This window comes from Paramormyrops kingsleyae, chromosome 5 (assembly GCF_048594095.1).
Source record: "Paramormyrops kingsleyae isolate MSU_618 chromosome 5, PKINGS_0.4, whole genome shotgun sequence".
NCBI classification, from domain to species: Eukaryota; Metazoa; Chordata; class Actinopteri; order Osteoglossiformes; family Mormyridae; genus Paramormyrops; species Paramormyrops kingsleyae.
In genome coordinates this window covers 5,500,786-5,519,246 of record NC_132801.1, presented here as the reverse complement: position 1 = coordinate 5,519,246, position 18,461 = coordinate 5,500,786, and the positions used below count along the sequence as shown (strand labels likewise).

General features: G+C 47.6%; 2 protein-coding genes across 3 annotated transcripts; both read right to left on the bottom strand.

The window, feature by feature from the left end:
- Positions 1 to 3,831: 3,831 nt before the first annotated feature.
- Positions 3,832 to 10,752, bottom strand: LOC111860588 (dnaJ homolog subfamily A member 3, mitochondrial-like). 2 transcript variants are annotated; one of them, XM_023844420.2, is made up of 12 exons: positions 10,480 to 10,752; positions 9,790 to 9,926; positions 9,028 to 9,111; positions 7,837 to 8,040; positions 7,318 to 7,470; positions 6,904 to 7,051; positions 6,746 to 6,810; positions 6,280 to 6,408; positions 5,830 to 5,945; positions 4,833 to 4,930; positions 4,543 to 4,645; positions 3,832 to 4,186 (listed from the first exon to the last, which is right to left on the bottom strand). In XM_023844420.2, the coding sequence occupies exons 1-11, from the start codon at positions 10,679 to 10,681 to the stop codon at positions 4,557 to 4,559; spliced, it is 1,425 nt and encodes a 474-aa protein (XP_023700188.2). In that variant the 5' UTR covers positions 10,682 to 10,752; the 3' UTR covers positions 3,832 to 4,186; positions 4,543 to 4,556. The 2 variants fall into 2 exon arrangements, with proteins under 2 accessions (XP_023700188.2, XP_023700189.1); XM_023844421.2 differs by lacking the exon at positions 4,543 to 4,645.
- Positions 10,753 to 12,004: 1,252 nt separating this feature from the next.
- On the bottom strand, positions 12,005 to 17,693 carry LOC111860590 (ubiquitin carboxyl-terminal hydrolase 37-like). The gene is made up of 12 exons (XM_072712780.1): positions 17,605 to 17,693; positions 17,388 to 17,450; positions 17,142 to 17,273; positions 16,869 to 16,980; positions 16,620 to 16,765; positions 16,099 to 16,178; positions 15,207 to 15,344; positions 14,828 to 15,039; positions 14,069 to 14,150; positions 12,469 to 12,608; positions 12,196 to 12,254; positions 12,005 to 12,122 (listed from the first exon to the last, which is right to left on the bottom strand). The coding sequence occupies exons 1-7, from the start codon at positions 17,691 to 17,693 to the stop codon at positions 15,316 to 15,318; spliced, it is 651 nt and encodes a 216-aa protein (XP_072568881.1). The 3' UTR covers positions 12,005 to 12,122; positions 12,196 to 12,254; positions 12,469 to 12,608; positions 14,069 to 14,150; positions 14,828 to 15,039; positions 15,207 to 15,315.
- Positions 17,694 to 18,461: the final 768 nt, after the last annotated feature.

The window sequence follows — 18,461 nt, the reverse complement described above, 5'->3', positions numbered from 1 at the left end:
CACCCAGGAGAGTTTGTCTAGTCACTGGCCGGTTCATACTCATCTGCTTATACATCCATTCATTAGTTTGCTCTAAATAGCTACACAGTTTGATCTTTCTGCTTAATTATTTTTAAGCACCCTGCTTAAGAGCATGGCAGTAGTTACCATGGTGACCTCACTCATTTGATTTAGGTGGATAACCTTTTGGCCATAATCACAACACCCTAATGCAATTTCTTTCATTCAGAGTATTTATACACTGACACCAATCACCTGGGATCAAGGAAAATTGCATTTTAAATCAACCCAAACTATGCTCTGCTCTATCCTGAAACATTAGGGATACGGGATGTTTTCTTTACGTATCTGAACCACATGAAACAGATAATATTGGATAACAGATAATAACGTGAACTTGGTCACATGACTAATTGGATTTTAATAAAAATCTAGAGGCCTGCTATCCCATAACCAGAACCTGCAAATATTTAAAGGTTAATTTTAGCAGTGGACCCCAGCTCAGTGACCCCTGCTCGACCCCCGCTCCCCCGCTCACACCCCCGCTCAGACCTCTTGCATGTGGCAGTGATCAGGAGGCCCAATCAGTAGGGGCGGGCCGTGATAGGGGGAAATGTGGGGGGTGTAATAGAAAGCAGGCCATGGTCAGCGACGCCTGGTCCTTCATCATAAACATATGGATCTTGTTGGCCGCGGGCTGGGAGCCGCACTCGTACACGCTGCGCTAAAGCGGCTCACGGACACTCCGACTCTCGGAAACTCGGTTCTCCATCACGTTAACCAGCAAGCTGTTTACATAAGAGACTGTATCCACCCTGGCCTACAGAGTCCCAGTTTACCTACAGGCCTCTACGAATACTCCTACCTTTGTTTTGGACTTTCAGTAGTTTTGGGCAAAGCTGATTTACAGGTACATACACACCCCCCATCATGCAACATTTCCACCCTGACTAGTCACTTTATGTATAATTTACTGCCACTCTTTAGCGCCTAACGCTGACTGGTCCTGGGTGTCGGTGTGGTAGCCGCTCACCTCCAGGGCCACAGGTTCAGGGCCGCAGGTTCAGTTCCCGCCCTTGTCCTTTTATGTGTGGAGTTTACATGTCCAATCTGCTTACCAGGTTATTCCAGTTTCCTGGCACAATCCAAACACATGGGGTTAGGCTTCTCAGAATTGCCCAGAGCGTCTGTGCGTGTGTACACATTCCATAATGATCTGGTACAAGTGGTGTCAGTTTTCCTCCAGATTGTGCTGCTTTATTAAACGACGACCCGATGGATCCATAAAACAGTCCACTGCATTACTCTCCCTCTGACAAATTTAAAACAAGACAGAAACCGACTCTCCTCAGCTCCTCATGCGGCGACAGGGAAACGAGACTTAGACTGTTTAACGTTCAATGATTTTTTTATTGAACGAAATAAACCACACATTAATTCAGAACTTCTGTGCGAAACAGTTTGCGTTAGCGTCTTAGCCGGCAGCCAGCGAAGAACAAAACATTTTGAGTAAAAGTAAAAGCTTTAAAAATCAAAACTAGTAATTAAATCGGATGCATCTGATAAAACTAACATGACAAAGACTGGCTGTGAACTCCTTCTGACAACTACAAGGGTGAGAAAATAAAGAACATTTTGGAAATGAAAAGGGAAGATACTACTAAAATATAATGAAATATACTTTGCATTATATATTTAGACATTATAGTAGTACAAATTTTAATAGATGCCCGATTATCCATCCAATAATTTTTTTCCTGCCTCACTCATGCTGTACCAGTGCTTATGGAAAGCGAGTGAATGACTGAACCCTATCGTTACCGTACTTGGAGACCGTATCCACCACTCCATGTAAGGACCTGCACATTAATCCGTCCATCATGGTCATGGTCACAGAGGGGCCTAGAGTCTGTCCCAGGCAGCAAGTTCCGGTCCAGAAATCACAAATCCAGACTAAGGCTTTGTTTCAACCAACCAAACAACCAACCAACCACAGTGCTCTGTGACTCATTACACTAAACTGGGTGGTTGATACAAAGTCCAGACCAAGGTTTTTGTTTGTTCTGGACCTGAACTTTCCACCTCTGCCAGGCAGCACAGGGTGCAACGCAGGGGTGCCCCCCAGATGGGATGCCAGTCCATGACAGAGCACATTCACACACACACGGTAATACTATAGGGGGGGGGGGGGGCTTAGAAGCAAATTAGACTGGGGACTGGGTGGGAGTATGGGGAAGAAACCTGGGCAAGACAGGGAGAACATACAGACCCCACACAGACCCAGAAAGGGGGTGATGTTGCCATCCTCAGTGCCCCCCCAGCCAAGGGCGTACCGAAATCACACACATGCCATTATACTCCTTCAAAAATAAAAAACAAGCCCCAATCCCAAGTTAACGTGATGATTTCATCCCTGCAGGCTCTCTCCCTCACACACAATCAGGAGTTTCCATGGCTGCGGCTCGACACGAGGCCTGCCTTCCTCTCACATAAAACCGAGCGCCGGCCTCAGGCCGGGCGGGACGACAAACGAGGCGGTTTGACGTGACCGCAGAGGGGCTACATGTCAAACCAGGGCTCCTGGGACAGGAAGCTCCTTAAGTGGGACTTCAGGAATGGAGACGTGAGCCCAATACCATCAAGAGCTTCCCCTGTAGGACACGGGCTTGTCAACACAGAGCAGGACTTAGGACAAGTCAAGGAAAAACATTTTGAACACAAAGAACAAAACCACGCACAGGCATAGCTTGCAAATGTCCATGAAAACAGAGATGCAAGAAAATCCACAGGAGCCATTTAAGAGCAAAACCTAGACGTGGAGCATGTTCTTGTTGTTCTCCAGTCCCTCTGGGTCTGGCCTGCAGTCCAAAAACGTGCAGTTAGGAGAACTGGTATCTCTTCCCCCTAGCATGGCAGTATGCGCGCCCAGTGAGACCGGTATCTTGTCCAGGGTTCCCTCCTGCCGCACGCTTACTGAATCAGGCTCCCCCCATGTTAGCAGGAAGATCTCACATGTCGCCATCTCCTTTGAAAGGAACTGAGCTCTTTTCAAGCACAGAACAACAAACTTAAGGCTTATGTTTATTTTTGAGCACATTTGTTGGTCTGGAACAGGTTATATGACTTTCCTATAAGGTAATGGGTGGTGTGCCCATGATCAGAAGCTTGCCAGTTCAGATCCCGTTGTCAGCAGAGTGGTGTCACTGTCGGGCCCTTGAGTAAAGGGCCTTAGGCCCAGTCGCTCAGCCACCCTCCATCCCTGCTCTCTCAAATGCACATCGCGTTGCATAAAAGCATCTGATAAATAAATGCAAAGTGTTTCCGATCTGCTCTGACCTAAATTAGTAAATTGAGGGAGAGGTAATGATCCACATCTAACACAATTTATAGCACCAACTAGCATTTCACCCTAAGCCCCAGTTTAACGAGGATGGAGCTGGGAGGTCATCCATATTCAGCCAATTTACCAGAGAACTGGTTTCAGACCCTTGAGTCTGGCACCCTCTAGTGGCTGCAATACAGATTTGTCAAGGAGGACCAAACAATTGCTCCACAACTCTGAAATCTCCCAGGAGTCCATAACTACTGGACCACCGGATACCCTAAAATGAGGACTCAGGGATGGTTTCTGAGACATAGCAGACAAACCCTGCAGCTACTTAGACAAAATTCTCTCCCTGAGGTCTTTGGAGGCGGCCTCCCTGAGGTCTTTGGAGGCGGTCTCCCTGAGGTCTTTGGAGGTGGTCTCCAACAGGGAACTCAAACAAAGGGTGTTTGGTGCTGAGCAGTTTGTGCAACCTTAGCGATATAACAAAAGTACAGACCAGGTGACACGATTTAGGAGAAATTAATCTCACGTTTAATGGAGCGCTGATCTGCCCGGAAACACCGACACAGAACCATCAACACGCGGGCCGGGAAGCGGCACGACGACGACAGGGAAGTCCAGCGATAGCTTTGGTCCGGTATGGTTCAGTTCGTTTCGGGTCAAATGGCAGATGAACACAAAGACGAATGACGATTCCCAGCCAGTCCGAGCCCAGACGAGTGACTCCATGTGCAAAGATCCATTGTAAACCACCCCCACCCCATCATCTCTGTGCCCATGGAGCTGGGGGGGGGGGCAGGACAAGCTCTTCCTCTCGACTTTTGTCCTCATCAACTTAATTACCCGCAGATCTCTTTCCTGGAACAAAGCAAACGTCATCTTAGTCAGTTTGTATTTGCTGGGTGTGTTAAACTTCTTCTTTAGAATCTTAATATTAAAACATTTAGACACACCACAAGAAACTGGTTTCGAGAAAGGTTTCTCACACTTGGAGGTCAAAAATGAGACTGAGGGCAAAAAAGATGGAGTTTGGGGCTGATTTTTATCTGCAAGACTCTCAGCCAAAGGTGTTCAGGTATAACGTCACTCGCGGACAGCCACACAGCTAAACGGGCTGAGCACAACCAGTGCTGGAGACCAATCGGCTCATCCCGGGTCGTCTGGCCTGGCGTCCGAACACAGACAGCACCATTAAGGTCATAAAGGGGGCCTACCTTAGCCGGGGCTGTCAGCTAAACATTTTCTTTAACTTGGTGAGGAAGTCTTCTTCCTGTGTGTCCTGCCCTGCCTCAGAACGATGTGGCCTACTGCCCCCACCTGGACATAAATGGGTAATGCGTCAGCTGAGATCTGTGAAGCTCTGGGTGCATGCCAATTCGTTTTAATTAACCAATGGCAGGGGTAATTAAGAGCTAATAAACTTCTGAAAGCTTTTCCTTGTGGTGGGTCACATAAATGGCTGTGTACTGGGGTGTACATCCATTCACCCCGGCCCCTGCTTTACCTGCGGTCGTGGTGGTGACCCCATTTACCGTCCCGTCTATGTCCACCTCTTCCTCAGCGTAGCTCAAGAGCAGCGCCCTCTGCCTGTCGGTCAGCGTCCTGGAAGGGGTCAAGGGTGCAAGGGTTAAACAAACACGACTGCTATGGCCCATACAACAACAACAACAACAAACAGCTCTGCGTAGCATTTTTCAAAATCCAAAGACGCTAACAATATTCAATAAGGCAAAACAGAGAGGTAGAGAGGTAGGTACAGAGGGTTACAAGAAGCACACAAAAATGAACACGATGATGTGGAATACAGCCAGTAGAAGATGGGAAAAGCAAGCTGGGGAGGGGGGGGGGGAGGACATGGAGGGATCGAGGTGAAGAGGGCAGAGGGAGCTAGGAAGGTCAGGAGAAGGGAATATTCTGGGCCTCAACCGAAAAATGACAGACAGTGAGTGCAGGCCATCGGCAGACAGGCCAGACAGACAGTGAGTGCAGGCCATCGGCAGACAGGCCAGACAGACAGTGAGTGCAGGCCATCGGCAGACAGGCCAGACAGACAGTGAGTGCAGGCCATCGGCAGACAGGCCAGACAGACAGTGAGTGCAGGCCATCGGCAGACAGGCCAGACAGACAGTGAGTGCAGGCCATCGGCAGACAGGCCAGACAGACAGTGAGTGCAGGCCATCGGCAGACAGGCCAGACAGACAGTGAGTGCAGGCCATCGGCAGACAGGCCAGACAGACAGTGAGTGCAGGCCATCGGCAGACAGGCCAGACAGACAGTGAGTGCAGGCCATCGGCAGACAGGCCAGACAGACAGTGAGTGCAGGCCATCGGCAGACAGGCCAGACAGACAGTGAGTGCAGGCCATCGGCAGACAGGCCAGACAGACAGTGAGTGCAGGCCATCGGCAGACAGGCCAGACAGACAGTGAGTGCAGGCCATCGGCAGACAGGCCAGACAGACAGTGAGTGCAGGCCATCCACAGACAGGCCAGTGGGGTCTTACTTGGGCACCCGGAACTTGATGTGGATGTAATGGTCCCCGTAGCCGTAGCTGTGGACCCGTGGGATCCCCTTCCCCTCCAGACGGATCCGCTGGTCCGCCTGCATTCCGGCTGGGATCTACAAGCGGGGGACAGACACAGATGAGAGAACTTTTCAAAGCTACAAATGTGTCAAGCAGGAACATCCTGCGGGTTATCCTGAAGATAGTGGACACCATGATGGCCATAATGTAGCCGCTGGCAATGATTAAGCATTATATATGAAGCAGTGTTTCTTAATCCAGTTCTAAGGGAACCCCAGACAGTTCAGCTCCCAACAAACCTGTACCAGGTGTTCAGTCTTCTTGATTGGCTGGGAGCTGGGAGGGAGCAAAAATGTGTCCTGACTGGGGGTCCCTGAGGAGTGGGTGGACAAACACTGACTTAAAGACCGTCTTCAGTCATTCGCCTACTGTGATGGTGACGGTCTCATACAGCCCCTGGGCTCTGGCTGTGCCCCCCAGGATGGCCTGGGACACAGAGATGTGGACGTCCGAGTGAATGTCGGCCCCATCCCGCCGGAAAACCGCACTCTTCTGCACCTGTAGTTGGATGGATGGAGGATGAAAGGGGTTAGGCTCAATTAGCACAAGGTCCTGGAAATCACAGCAAACGAAAGTTGTCAAAAAAATAAAGCTAAACACTAACCAAACAAAGAGACACAAACAACCTGAAAAGGTCAAATACTAGCAGCCAATCACAGCCCAGTAAACTGAAAAAAACACAAACAACTACTCAGAAAATTAACCTATCCAAGTTAATACTGCACAGCACAAGCGTAATCAACCACACAGATTTGCAACGATTCCAGCTTTTTTCGAATGAATGATAATTAGTCTTGTGTTCGTTTGCAGCAGACTAGACCTCCACCTCACTCACCCGGAACGTGATGAAGATCTCCTTCCTTCCCACCGGCACCCTCACGGTCTGGCCATCCTCCACCCCTACAGCAGAGGGCGCCAATGTAACAAGAAGCAGTGCGGCCCGCCCAGATCTGCCCCCATTCCCAATGCACCCTACCTCCTCTGAGGCCTCACCTGCAGGCACGGGAACGGTGACAGCCTGCCGCTGCTTGGTCTCCCCCGCCCCCCGGCACACGATGCAGGGCGTGGTTACGATGGAGCCACGCCCTGAGCAGCGGCGGCACGACGACCGCATCACGAAGGGGCCAGTGTTTATCGTCTCCTGCAGGGGGAGACATACCTGTGAGTGTGGCAGCTCTGATATTCCAAAATGGGGAATTGTATTTATACCATTAAGCAAGAAAAGGGATTAAACAACAAAAGAACCACACATATTAAAACTGCGTTAAGGACTAATTTACTTCATATGGAGTTCAAATGGGGTCATGTTCCCATGGCGATAGCTGTAAATATCACTGTGGCGCACTGAGGGTGTGCATGTGCATGCGATGTTTTGTTGCCACGGCAACACGGAGCCCGGTTCCTCACCATGCCCGTCCCGTTGCAGTAGTGGCAGTGCTGGATCTTGGTGCCCGGCTCGTTGCCCTTGCCGTGGCACCTCTGGCAGGTGTCCTCCAGGTTGACGGAGATCTCCTTAGTGACGCCCTTCGCTGCCTGCATGAACGTCAGCTCCATGATGTACTGAAAGGGAGGAGGAGGAAGAGGGAGGGAGAGGAGTTAAGGTGAACGATCAGTCACACCCAGCTATAATAATCCATCCATCCATCAGCACTTGTGCAGTCCGACTTTACAGTGAAACTGTAAAGACACACCGTCACTCCGGGGAAAGTGGACCCACCAGTTCAGAAAACCAGAGATTAACAGATTCTTTTATCATTTTTTTAAACGGGCCAGATAATTAAGGGCCTCGGTCGAGGACCCAATGGTGACAAACTGCAGACACACTGGCTGATCCTGCTCTCTAACCCCGCAGTTTTTGTCACTTTCTCTGCTACACACATAAACGTAAATAAATAACCTTGGATCCTTCTAACGGCCGAGACTGACCTCCGGCGGCTGCTCAAACATGGAGCTGAAGTCTCCGAACCCCTTGCCACCAGAGAACTCCCCGAAGATTTTGCGGAAGAGCTCCTCGGGATCCACGCTGGCTCCGCCCCTCCAGTACTGCTGTCCCGCCCCAGCTTGCCGCGGGTCGAACCCAGCCGAGCCGTACGTGTCATATTGCTTCCTCTTTACCTCGTCGCTCAGAACCTACGAGGTAAGAATCAGAATGGTGGATAGTGAAAACCAGGACCAAAAAAATACCTCGTCTCTCCTTTAAAGTTACCATAGGATGCATTTTTGTTCAGCATTTTAAATTGTTCTCTGGTGTCGAAATAGAAGGTATGTGATCTTGGTTTGATGGAAACATGCCCAGGTCCACAGGGCTAGAAAGTGCGCTGAATGGTGCATGTTAATTTTGGGGGAGTAGTTCAGACTGTTACAGAACAGTCTAGGATTTCTGAATCAGAAATAGAGAACAACAGTGTTTGAGATTCACGGTATGTTAGTTCCATGTTCTGAACTCTCCTTATTCAGCTATGCCGAGGTAAAGTCACATTTTCATTCTCCGGCACCTTTCAGACACAGTCCTATAAAAACCATATACCAGCAGAATTTGATCTGTGCCTGCAGGAACGTCTGCTGCAGAATGATTTGAGTCAGTAGTACATCTTCCCAGGAGAAAGAAGACTCTCCCTTTGCATTTCAGACATTGTAAGACTAGGTGAGTAACTAGTGAGTAACTAGTCCCTTAACTGCTAGTTGCTAGATCAGTGGTACTCAAACTATGGTACGCAAGCTCCCTCTAGTGGTACACAGAGAAATCAGTGTATTTAAATTCCAGTCATGATGGTGGAAGGCCGAAAGAGAGTGGCCGTGGGTTGATCGCCCCCTTACCCATCAGAAACTTCAGCAATTGTAAGCAGAAAGTCTAATATTTTCTGAGGTGGTACGTGTTGTAAATTTGACAACCACTTTTCTAGATATTTCCCAGTGAGATTTCAACCGTTTGAAAACTTTATACCCTTGTTTACAGTAAGGATTGAAATCAGACTTTCCTAACAATGACACACTGGGATTACTCCATCACTGAGCTATGTAGCCGCAAATATCATCCTTGTTTATTACAGAAGTCCAGTCAGTTCACAAGAGAGCCAAGCACTCTTACTCAGTGACAAACTTGATTTCCCCACATACCTCATAGGCTTCTGCCAGCTTGGCGAATTTCTCTTTAGCCTGGGGGTCATCCTTATTGGTGTCAGGATGGTATTTTTTGGCCATCTGAGAGAAAGAAAAAAAAAAAAGGTTAACTCATCATCTGCCACAAAATCAGTGGTGCTGCATTTGGTACCTGGTACCAAGCAGAGTGACCGACTCGTGTAAAAGCTGCCTGAATCGAAGTGTTGAGCATAAAGTGCTGTTTACATTCATTTCGAATACAATACTATCATGTCATCCTCCGTATTTATCTATCCACCAGTTTGCCTTGGGTGCTTATCGCAGTTATCCTAGGGCAGGGTTCTTCAACTCTGGACCTCGATTCCAAATCCAGGCCGTGTTTTCAGTTCTCCCAGGTAGTTGTTTAATAATTACTGATTCTGATTGGTCAGAGGCTTCACACCTGACTGACAGGTAAAGGAAGGCTGGAAAACCAGCAGTGCTCGGACCTCGAGGACCGTGATTTGAATAACCCTGTCCTAGGGTATATCTCAGAAAGCACAGCACAGCACACAAGACATTGGGATGGAGAGATCATTGCACACATCAACACACACTGTCATACACTCCAGTTCACCTAAAGGCATATTTCTGGGGTGCAACAAGAAATTGGAGTCCTAGAGGTTACCCACATACAGATGTTCATAAACGCCGTCAAGCTGACTGAACTCATCTACAGCAAGTGCTGTGCCCTCAGGGAACAGGAATACAAAGGCGTGAGTACACATGGCAATCACTTACTTGATAATAGGCTTTCTTTATCTCCTTCTGAGAGGCAGAGCGAGGCACCCCAAGCACCTGATAGAAGTCATCCTTGTTGGTGACAGGGGTGCTAGTGTGGAAGGACAATGCGCTGATGGCATGAGGCCTCTGCAGGACTGTCAGAATGCAGACACCATAACACCAGCGCTGTATACTCACAGCACCGCAAACTCTTTAAGGAAACGTTTCATGTCCGATAAAGAACATATTCGTCTATTTGGGGTTAATCACAACACTAGAGCAGGGAACACAAATCGACAGCCACAACGGGCACTAAATCATAAAGTATTATCAATACATAACAAGACGTATAGCAATGAAGAGATACTTGCAAATAAAGACAAATAATGTCTTTATGTCTGTCTCATATTATTCGCAGATTTAAAATGAGGCTGGAATATACTGATCTAGCAAAACTCCAGCATTTAAAAGCGTTTGCTTCTGTTTAAACTGAGATTAGTTATTGGTGACGACCATCAAGGGCAGACTATGACCCGGAAGTGAAATCCCGTGTTCGAGCTGCATTAAAACCCGCCCCCAAAACGACATTGCAGAAAGCACGCATTCCGAGATTCAGAGGTTAACCATTTCATATTAGATCCAGGTATGAGGCCGTGGCACGATTAGGGAAAAACTGCCGTTGAGCGCATGTAATTCTCTGTCTCTCACCTCTCAGCCCCTTCAATGTCAGCGCACTGCCGGCTCCTTCGGGTATAACGCCGCCAGCCGGCCTGTAGTGGAGGGCTCTTTGTCCTGATAGCCGGACTCCTTCGACGTGAGGCGAGGCAAGCCCGGGGCAGACCTGCCGCCGAGCGCAGGACGTGGCGACTGACGCCCGTCTTGCTAAACGACGAGCAACAGAAAACGCCATCGCGGTAACAGCAGCTAGCGTGGCTGCGAGAGGCGCGTGTCAGACCGGTCGCGCAACTGCGCATGCACCAACAGACCAAACACACCCCCCTTGTTTTTATTTGGTTTAGTTACCATCTCTCCATGGCAAAAGCAGGATGGCGGGGATATTATCGCCATCAAAATACTGTAATATTATCAGACAAAAAACGAAATAAGATCGAAAATCCATACAACAAATTAAAATTCGAACACTAAAAGTAAAAGTAGTAAAAAAAAGTAGTAAACTAGTACAAGTAGCAAATAGTAAAATTAAATAGTGAATTAAGGTGCAAAGTACACAGTATTTAGTGTTTGAAAGTACTTATAAAGACTGCAGTACGAGTGTAGTATGCACACATATATATATATATCTGTTATATAGTGCACACTACTGTGTATGTACAAAAGGTAAGCTTAATTTAAAGGGGGGACACTCACCACCCTTGTTCATTAACTCATACAGAGCCTGTGTTGAAAAGCTTCAGAAAATCGCAAGAAGCGCTGTTAGATGTCAGACTGCTTAACACATCGATAATGCTGCCCATCTTTTCCACAGTGCATTGGCACAGAACAAATCTGCTGTAAACAGTGCTGTATGTATCTATGGCTATTTCCTGTTTACAAGTGATCTTGTGAAATTCAATTCAGCAATTTTTAATGCATACTGCTATCTGTAGTACTGTAGTCCCCCTTTATCCTTGGTTTCATTAACTGCAGTTTCGGTTATCCGTGTTTTCACGTGGTAAAAAATAATTAAATGTGTAACTATGTTTTCCCCTTGTTCCTGTGTCCTTTGAGGGGTCTAAACAGCATGATTTCATTGCTCTCATCCATAGAATTTAGATAAATTATATTTTTTCATTGCTCTATCATGTTGAGAATTGGGCTACAATGTAAGGATCCCTTCATTCAAGAGGCCATACAGTACGGTATAATAAGGATCAATGTACTTGTTAGAAATGTCTTTCTGTGCCTGATTTGCCAATTATCATATGTAGGTACACAAATCACACTGTGTATGGGGTCCACGGGTAGTTTGCTATTGGCAATTTTAGCCATGCGCAGTAGGTCTTGGATCGTATCAACCGAAGATGGGGGGGGGGGGGTTACTGTACATATTGTAGAGTGATTTGGGTGTCCTGAGAAGCTCAATATATATGTAACATCAATCAGTTGATTAATATTTCATACTAACCATCTGTTTATGGAAACCAGACTATAAGCTAAAAAGGCATGTAATGAAACATTCAAGCTGCCTTAATTGGGAGTATTCCAGTCTCAAAAAGAAAATGCATACTTTACTCTCTTTCAATTCCTTTATTTGTTTCTGAAGTCCATTATCTACAGCTGATGGTGATATTCAATGCAAGTACAAGCACCGTAAACCTTTGCCTCTGGACCTCCTCCATGTCCTTCAGTACCTGTAATTTGATAGTTACTGGTACCATGTGATTCGTCCTTTAGTTTGACAAAACCTGAATTCTCGGGGTTTACCTGATTTTTAAGCTTAGCTCCTCAATATGGAGGCATCAGGGCCTTTAGTGTCAGGATTCCTGCAGAATAACACATATTTGACATTACATATGCATCAAGTGGTACAGCCAACAGTCTTTTAATAGTGTAGCATAAAATACAAAGCATTCAATCTTATATTTCGGACAGTGACGTGCTGCAATGAGGCATGTAACTACGTGAGTAGGGGAAAGGTGTCCGCTGTCTGCATTTGGCTGCTGGGTGTAACAGAGTGTATTGTGTTTCTCTGGTTACCTGCTGGCTGTAAAACAGCACATAATCACTGGTGGCCCTCTTTTTCAGCACCGATGCCTCATCTGACCGCTTCACCTTATGGTCGTTAAATAACAGCCAGCCCATTTCCTCCTCGTGAAAGGCACTGCTGACATAGTGACCTACAGGAAAGACAGGTAGGACACCCTATATATATACACTCACCTAAAGGATTATTAGGAACACCATACTAATACGGTGTTTGACCCCCTTTCGCCTTCAGAACTACCTTAATTCTACGTGGCATTGATTCAACAAGGTGCTGAAAGCATTCTTTAGAAATGTTGGCCCATATTGATAGGATAGCATCTTGCAGTTGATGGAGATTTGTGGGATGCACATCCAGGGCACGAAGCTCCCGTTCCACCACATCCCAAAGATGCTCTATTGGATTGAGATCTGGTGACTGTGGGGGCCATTGTAGTACAGTGAACTCATTGTCATGTTCAAGAAACCAATTTGAAATGATTCGAGCTTTGTGACATGGTGCATTATCCTGCTGGAAGTAGCCATCAGAGGATGGGTACATGGTGGTCATAAAGGGATGCACATGGTCAGAAACAATGCTCAGGGAGGCCGTGGCATTTAAACGATGCCCAATTGGCACTAAGGGGCCTAAAGTGTGCCAAGAAAACATCCCCCACACCATTACACCACCACCACCAGCCTGCACAGTGGTAACAAGGCATGATGGATCCATGTTCTCATTCTGTTTACGCCAAATTCTGACTCTACCATTTGAATGTCTCAACAGAAATCGAGACTCATCAGACCAGGCAACATTTTTCCAGTCTTCAACTGTCCAATTTTGGTGAGCTCGTGCAAATTGTAGCCTCTTTTTCCTATTTGTAGTGGAGATGAGTGGTACCCGGTGGGGTCTTCTGCTGTTGTAGCCCATCCGCCTCAAGGTTGTGCGCGTTGTGGCTTCACAAATGCTTTGCTGCATACCTCGGTTGTAACGAGTGATTATTTCAGTCAAAGTTGCTCTTCTATCAGCTTGAATCAGTCGGCCCATTCTCCTCTGACCTCTAACATCAACAAGGCATTTTCGCCCACAGGACTGCCGCATACTGGATGTTTTTCCCTTTGCACACCATTCTTTGTAAACCCTAGAAATGGTTGTGCGTGAAAATCCCAGTAACTGAGCAGATTGTGAAATACTCAGACCGGCCCATCTGGCACCAACAACCATGCCACGCTCAAAATTGCTTAGATCACCTTTCTTTCCCATTCTGACATTCAGTTTGGAGTTCAGGAGATTGTCTTGACCAGGACCACACCCCTAAATGCATTGAAGCAACTGCCATGTGATTGGTTGATTAGATAATTGCATTAATGAGAAATTGAACAGGTGTTCCTAATAATCCTTTAGGTGAGTGTATATATATATATATTTTTAATATTTCTTCTGGGTCACATGACTTTAGCATCTTAAGTATACACATTTTCGAGCAGCTACTCTCATAAGCATTTTCCCTACCTGACTGTTGCTACACAAATGTGTATGACAGTAGTGGGTGACATTACAGCACTCGCATGTGATTCTTTGCAGTGAGTCTGTGTGAGCGTACATGCATCTTACCATAGGTGGCGCTGGAGCCTAGGTGGCTCAGAACGGAGACGAGCCGATAAACCTGAGCAGCAGGCTGTGTCTCTGTTCCTCTCTGAAGAGAAAAGTCATCGTCAACTTCACCTCCCTCTAAGGAAGCTCCACCACTCTGCTTCTCCAGTCTCTCTGACTGTCTTTTCTTACTCTGCTTCATTAATATTCTAACGTCACTCTCTCTCCCTCACATATCTTCCTCTATCTCTCCCTACCCTCAGCAGTGCAGCTGTACGCTGCTCTGTCACTGTCTCTGCTCTGTCACTGTCTCTGCTCTGTCACTGTCTCTGCTCTGTCACTGTCTCTGCTCTGTCTGTTTAAGGGGGACGGGAATCATAGGAGAAACCAAACACAATCACATGAGAGGTGAAATGACATTTGCTCCTGTAGCCATAGATAAAATAAGTGGTCTAACCAAAATAACGGAGCGTTGCTGGGCAACATTCTCTTGCCCAGAGACCCTGGACTGTCCAGGACCATCCCACTGTTGTGGGGATTTAATCCACTCTTGCTGGTTTCACCACTATTAATTTCAAATTCTTTGAACGGTAGTAAATCCCTCTCTTTAATTTGCTGTATAATACACTATGTCATGGTTACATATAATGGAAAAATGCCCTAAAGTACTTATTCGCTTTCCCGCGATGGTGTTTATCAGTGCATCTGCCACAACAATCCATAATGTTAAAATACAGGAGCCTGTTATGTGTGTCAGCCCAGTCATTTCCCCAGGTGTACCTGAAGGGGGCGGTGACTCCACTTTCGACGCGCTCATGCAGAGTGTAACACTCTCCTCCGCCACAGGAGCTGCCCCATCCCCGCCGAGCATCCTCAGAGAGTCTTCTGGTACGTCCGCCGTCTGGTCCTGCGTTTTTGGGGGCTCGATTCTCCCGTCGCTAAACCTGACGGCTGAACCCCGATGATCCCCGTGCTTTATTCCTCCAGCTGACCTGCAGGAGATCCATGCAATCAGACTATTGTTCATACAAGTACAAATGTCTTTATAAATACTGTTGATCTATATAATCCCATTGTTTGTAAGAACTGACAATGTATATGATTGTGTCTGCTCTAATTTTGGCATTTACTGTAAGTCTCTATGCAGATGCAGACTTACAGATGTGCCTCCTCTGTCTGGGGAGTCACCGTCAGCTGGGAGATCTCCATGCTGAGGTGGGGGAGCAAGGTGACCTCCCGACAGAGGAGAACTGGGTCCTGCACTTTCTTCACCGGATTTTGTGGCGTGAAACTGAATCTTTGTAAGTAAAGGGAGAGTCAGTGAGAGAGAAAGAGGAATAGTATTGAACACACACACCAAATGAATCACATACAGGTTAACACAACAACAACAAACCATCCATCCATCCATCATCTGCCGTTTGTCCGGGGTTCAGGTCGCGGGGGCAGCAGCTTCAGGAGAGGCACCCAGACCTCCCTCTCCCCAGCTACCTCCACCAGCTCCTCGGGGGGGACACCGAGGCGTTCCTAGGCCAGCCGAGAGATATAATCCCTCCAGCGAGTCCTGGGCCTGCCCCGGGGCCTCCTCCCTGTAGGACATGCACGGAAAACCTCTCCGGGTAGCCGCCCAGGAGGCATCCGCACCAGATGTCCAAACCACCTCAACTGGCTCCTTTCGACGTGAAGAAGCAGCGGTTCTACTCTGAGGCCCTCCCGGATATCCGAACTTCTCACCCTATCCCTAAGGGAGAGCCCAGACACCCTGCGGAGAAACCTCATTTCGGCCGCTTGTATTTGCGATCTCGTTCTTTCGGTCATTACCCATAGCTCATGACCATGAACAACAACAACAACAAATTTATTTTTGTATAGCGCATTATCACAACATTACATCGTCTCAAAGCGCTTTTACAGCATCCCCACCCAAAGCCCCCAGTGAGTAAGCGATAGGCGACAAAAATATCCATTTGGCACACTGTGCACTTTACTGAACAACATGCATGAATTGTATGTATCTGTTGTTGATTTCACTGGAAAGGTGTCCAACTCACCGAAGCAGTGTGACGAATGCCCACGAGAGCACAGCCTGGCTCCCCCCGCAGGCGGCACACGTGGACTCGACCTCCGTATCCTATAACAGCACACAGCAGTACTCAGTGATGAGCGCCTTTCACCAGGACCATTACAACACAACATTGTCGGTCCAAGCTAGTATAGGGTGGGGTAGTTCAAGTCTGCGTGTCTCTCTGGCATGCAGCTAGCTGTGAGTGATCCTGTGTGTGTGGAAATGGTGCTTCAAGAGGTCTTGCACAGACCGACAGGAAAGGACGTCTAAGGACAGATTATTAAATTCCTCTGTTCTGGAATTCTGTGCTCCACAGCTGCCGAAAACCAAGAAGGAGGAAAGCGATATGAAGAAACTGAATTTCAAATATACCGAATCAATAACATCTGGACCTTCAATAAGAACTGGATCCCTAATGCAGGTCTATCAATAGTTTATGTCTTTGTGGCAGCAGCACGCAAGGCATTCAGACAGGTGTGTAAAACCAGTGAAACCTGCAGCGTTTACCTGGTACAGGTCTTCCAACAGAGCATCTCAAAGGCCAGGTTTGCCTCAACTGGGCAGAGGTACGTAGCCGTACTCTCCCTGGCCTGAACTGATATTCCCAGGTCACTCAACTGGGAAATCAAAAAAGTGAGGAATTCCTGGGCGTCCTAGATGACAGGAGATAAGCAGAAAATGTTTGCAATAATTCCGAAAGACAACAATCAGAATAGCTTAGTGATTCTTTATTCATGTATAGAAGTATTTTCTTACACTCTGCTCGTCTTCAGTGAACTGGCCTGAAAACCTGCCCATCAAATTCCTCAGTAGCTGCTTCTTCTGCTTCACACCTGACTCAAGTGAAGTCAGAAGATCAGTGAAATGTCTGCAGATCAAGAGAGACAGCGAGTGAGAGCTGGTATCTCCACTTCCACTCAGATCATTATGATTATTGTGATTAGGTCAGTAACACGTGGACAATGCCAGTGAAAAATCACACGTATGGAATTCTGTATGGGGGGGGGGGGGGATGCTCCTGCTGGGTACCTCATCAGGTCCGTAGACGGGACCAGCCCCCAGTGTTCCTTCTGCTTAGTGATGTCCTGGCAGAAGGACGGTAGATGAAACAGGCACTGCAGGGTGGCATTCATGAAACAGGTCTGCCCCAGGTTTGGTAGCCTGAAAGACAGAGAAAGAGATGTGCCTTAAAACCTCGCCCACCCACGTCATTGGTGCTGATTGTAACAGTCGGAAAACCCTGCCTTGGGAGGTTCACGGGAGCTTAGCACTTACCCGAGGCAGACCAGCCGCTGGCGTCCTCCCTCTGCAGCATCACCCCTGTCCTTCTTGGGGGACCTGGGAGTGGAGATGATCACGGGGTCCCAGGATCCGGTTTAAACTTGTCAATGAACGATTGTCACACCTGTACAATCTTTCAGTTGTTGGGTTTGTATTCTTATGTACAGCCTTGACTATGGGTGTGGTTTTATTATATGTACGCTGTACATACACTGTGCCTTCACAGGGGAAATCACAGGGGTCAGCACAGCCACAGTGTAATGGCTGGGCCTCATGCTGGTGAACCACCTTCGTTACCATGGTATCTCCCCTGCCAGGTAGGTATAATGTATGAGTAAATTGTTACTCAAACCATATATAGGCACAGGGTAGTGACTGAAATGGGGGGCAAAGGTATGTTTATTATCTGTTGATCTTTAACGCCACTAAAATGATCACTATTTCAGAGCCCTGGTATCCTGAAGTCTGTGTTAAATTCCTTAGCACTAAGTCAAAATCCAGGTGTGCCTAATATTTTGAGGATTGGTGTTTTACTGAAAAATAATAGGATAACATATAAACCCATCCATCCATCCATTTCTGTACCTGCTTGCTCCACTCAGGTTGCAGGGGGTCTACGGAGGCTACAGGCACAAGGCAGGGAACAACCCACAATGGGGCACCAACCCATCGCAGGGCACACTCACACACCATTCACTCACACATGCACACCTATGGGCAATTTACTAACTCCACTTAACATCAATCAATATGAAATATATGTAGGCAAATAACGTTTACTTGGTTGAGGTGGTTTGGACATCTGGTGCGGCAGCTACCCGGAGAGGTTTTCCGTGCATGTCCTACAGGGAGGAGGCCCCGGGGCAGGCCCAGGACTCGCTGGAGGGATTATATCTCTCGGCTGGCCTGGGAACGCCTCGGTGTCCCCCCCGAGGAGCTGGGGAGAGGGAGGTCTGGGTGCCTCTCCTGAAGCTGTTGCCCCCGCGACCCGAACCCCGGACAAGCGGCAGATGATGATGATGATGGTTCTCTCCCCTTTTTGAAACCTTTAAACTTAAAAATTTTAAA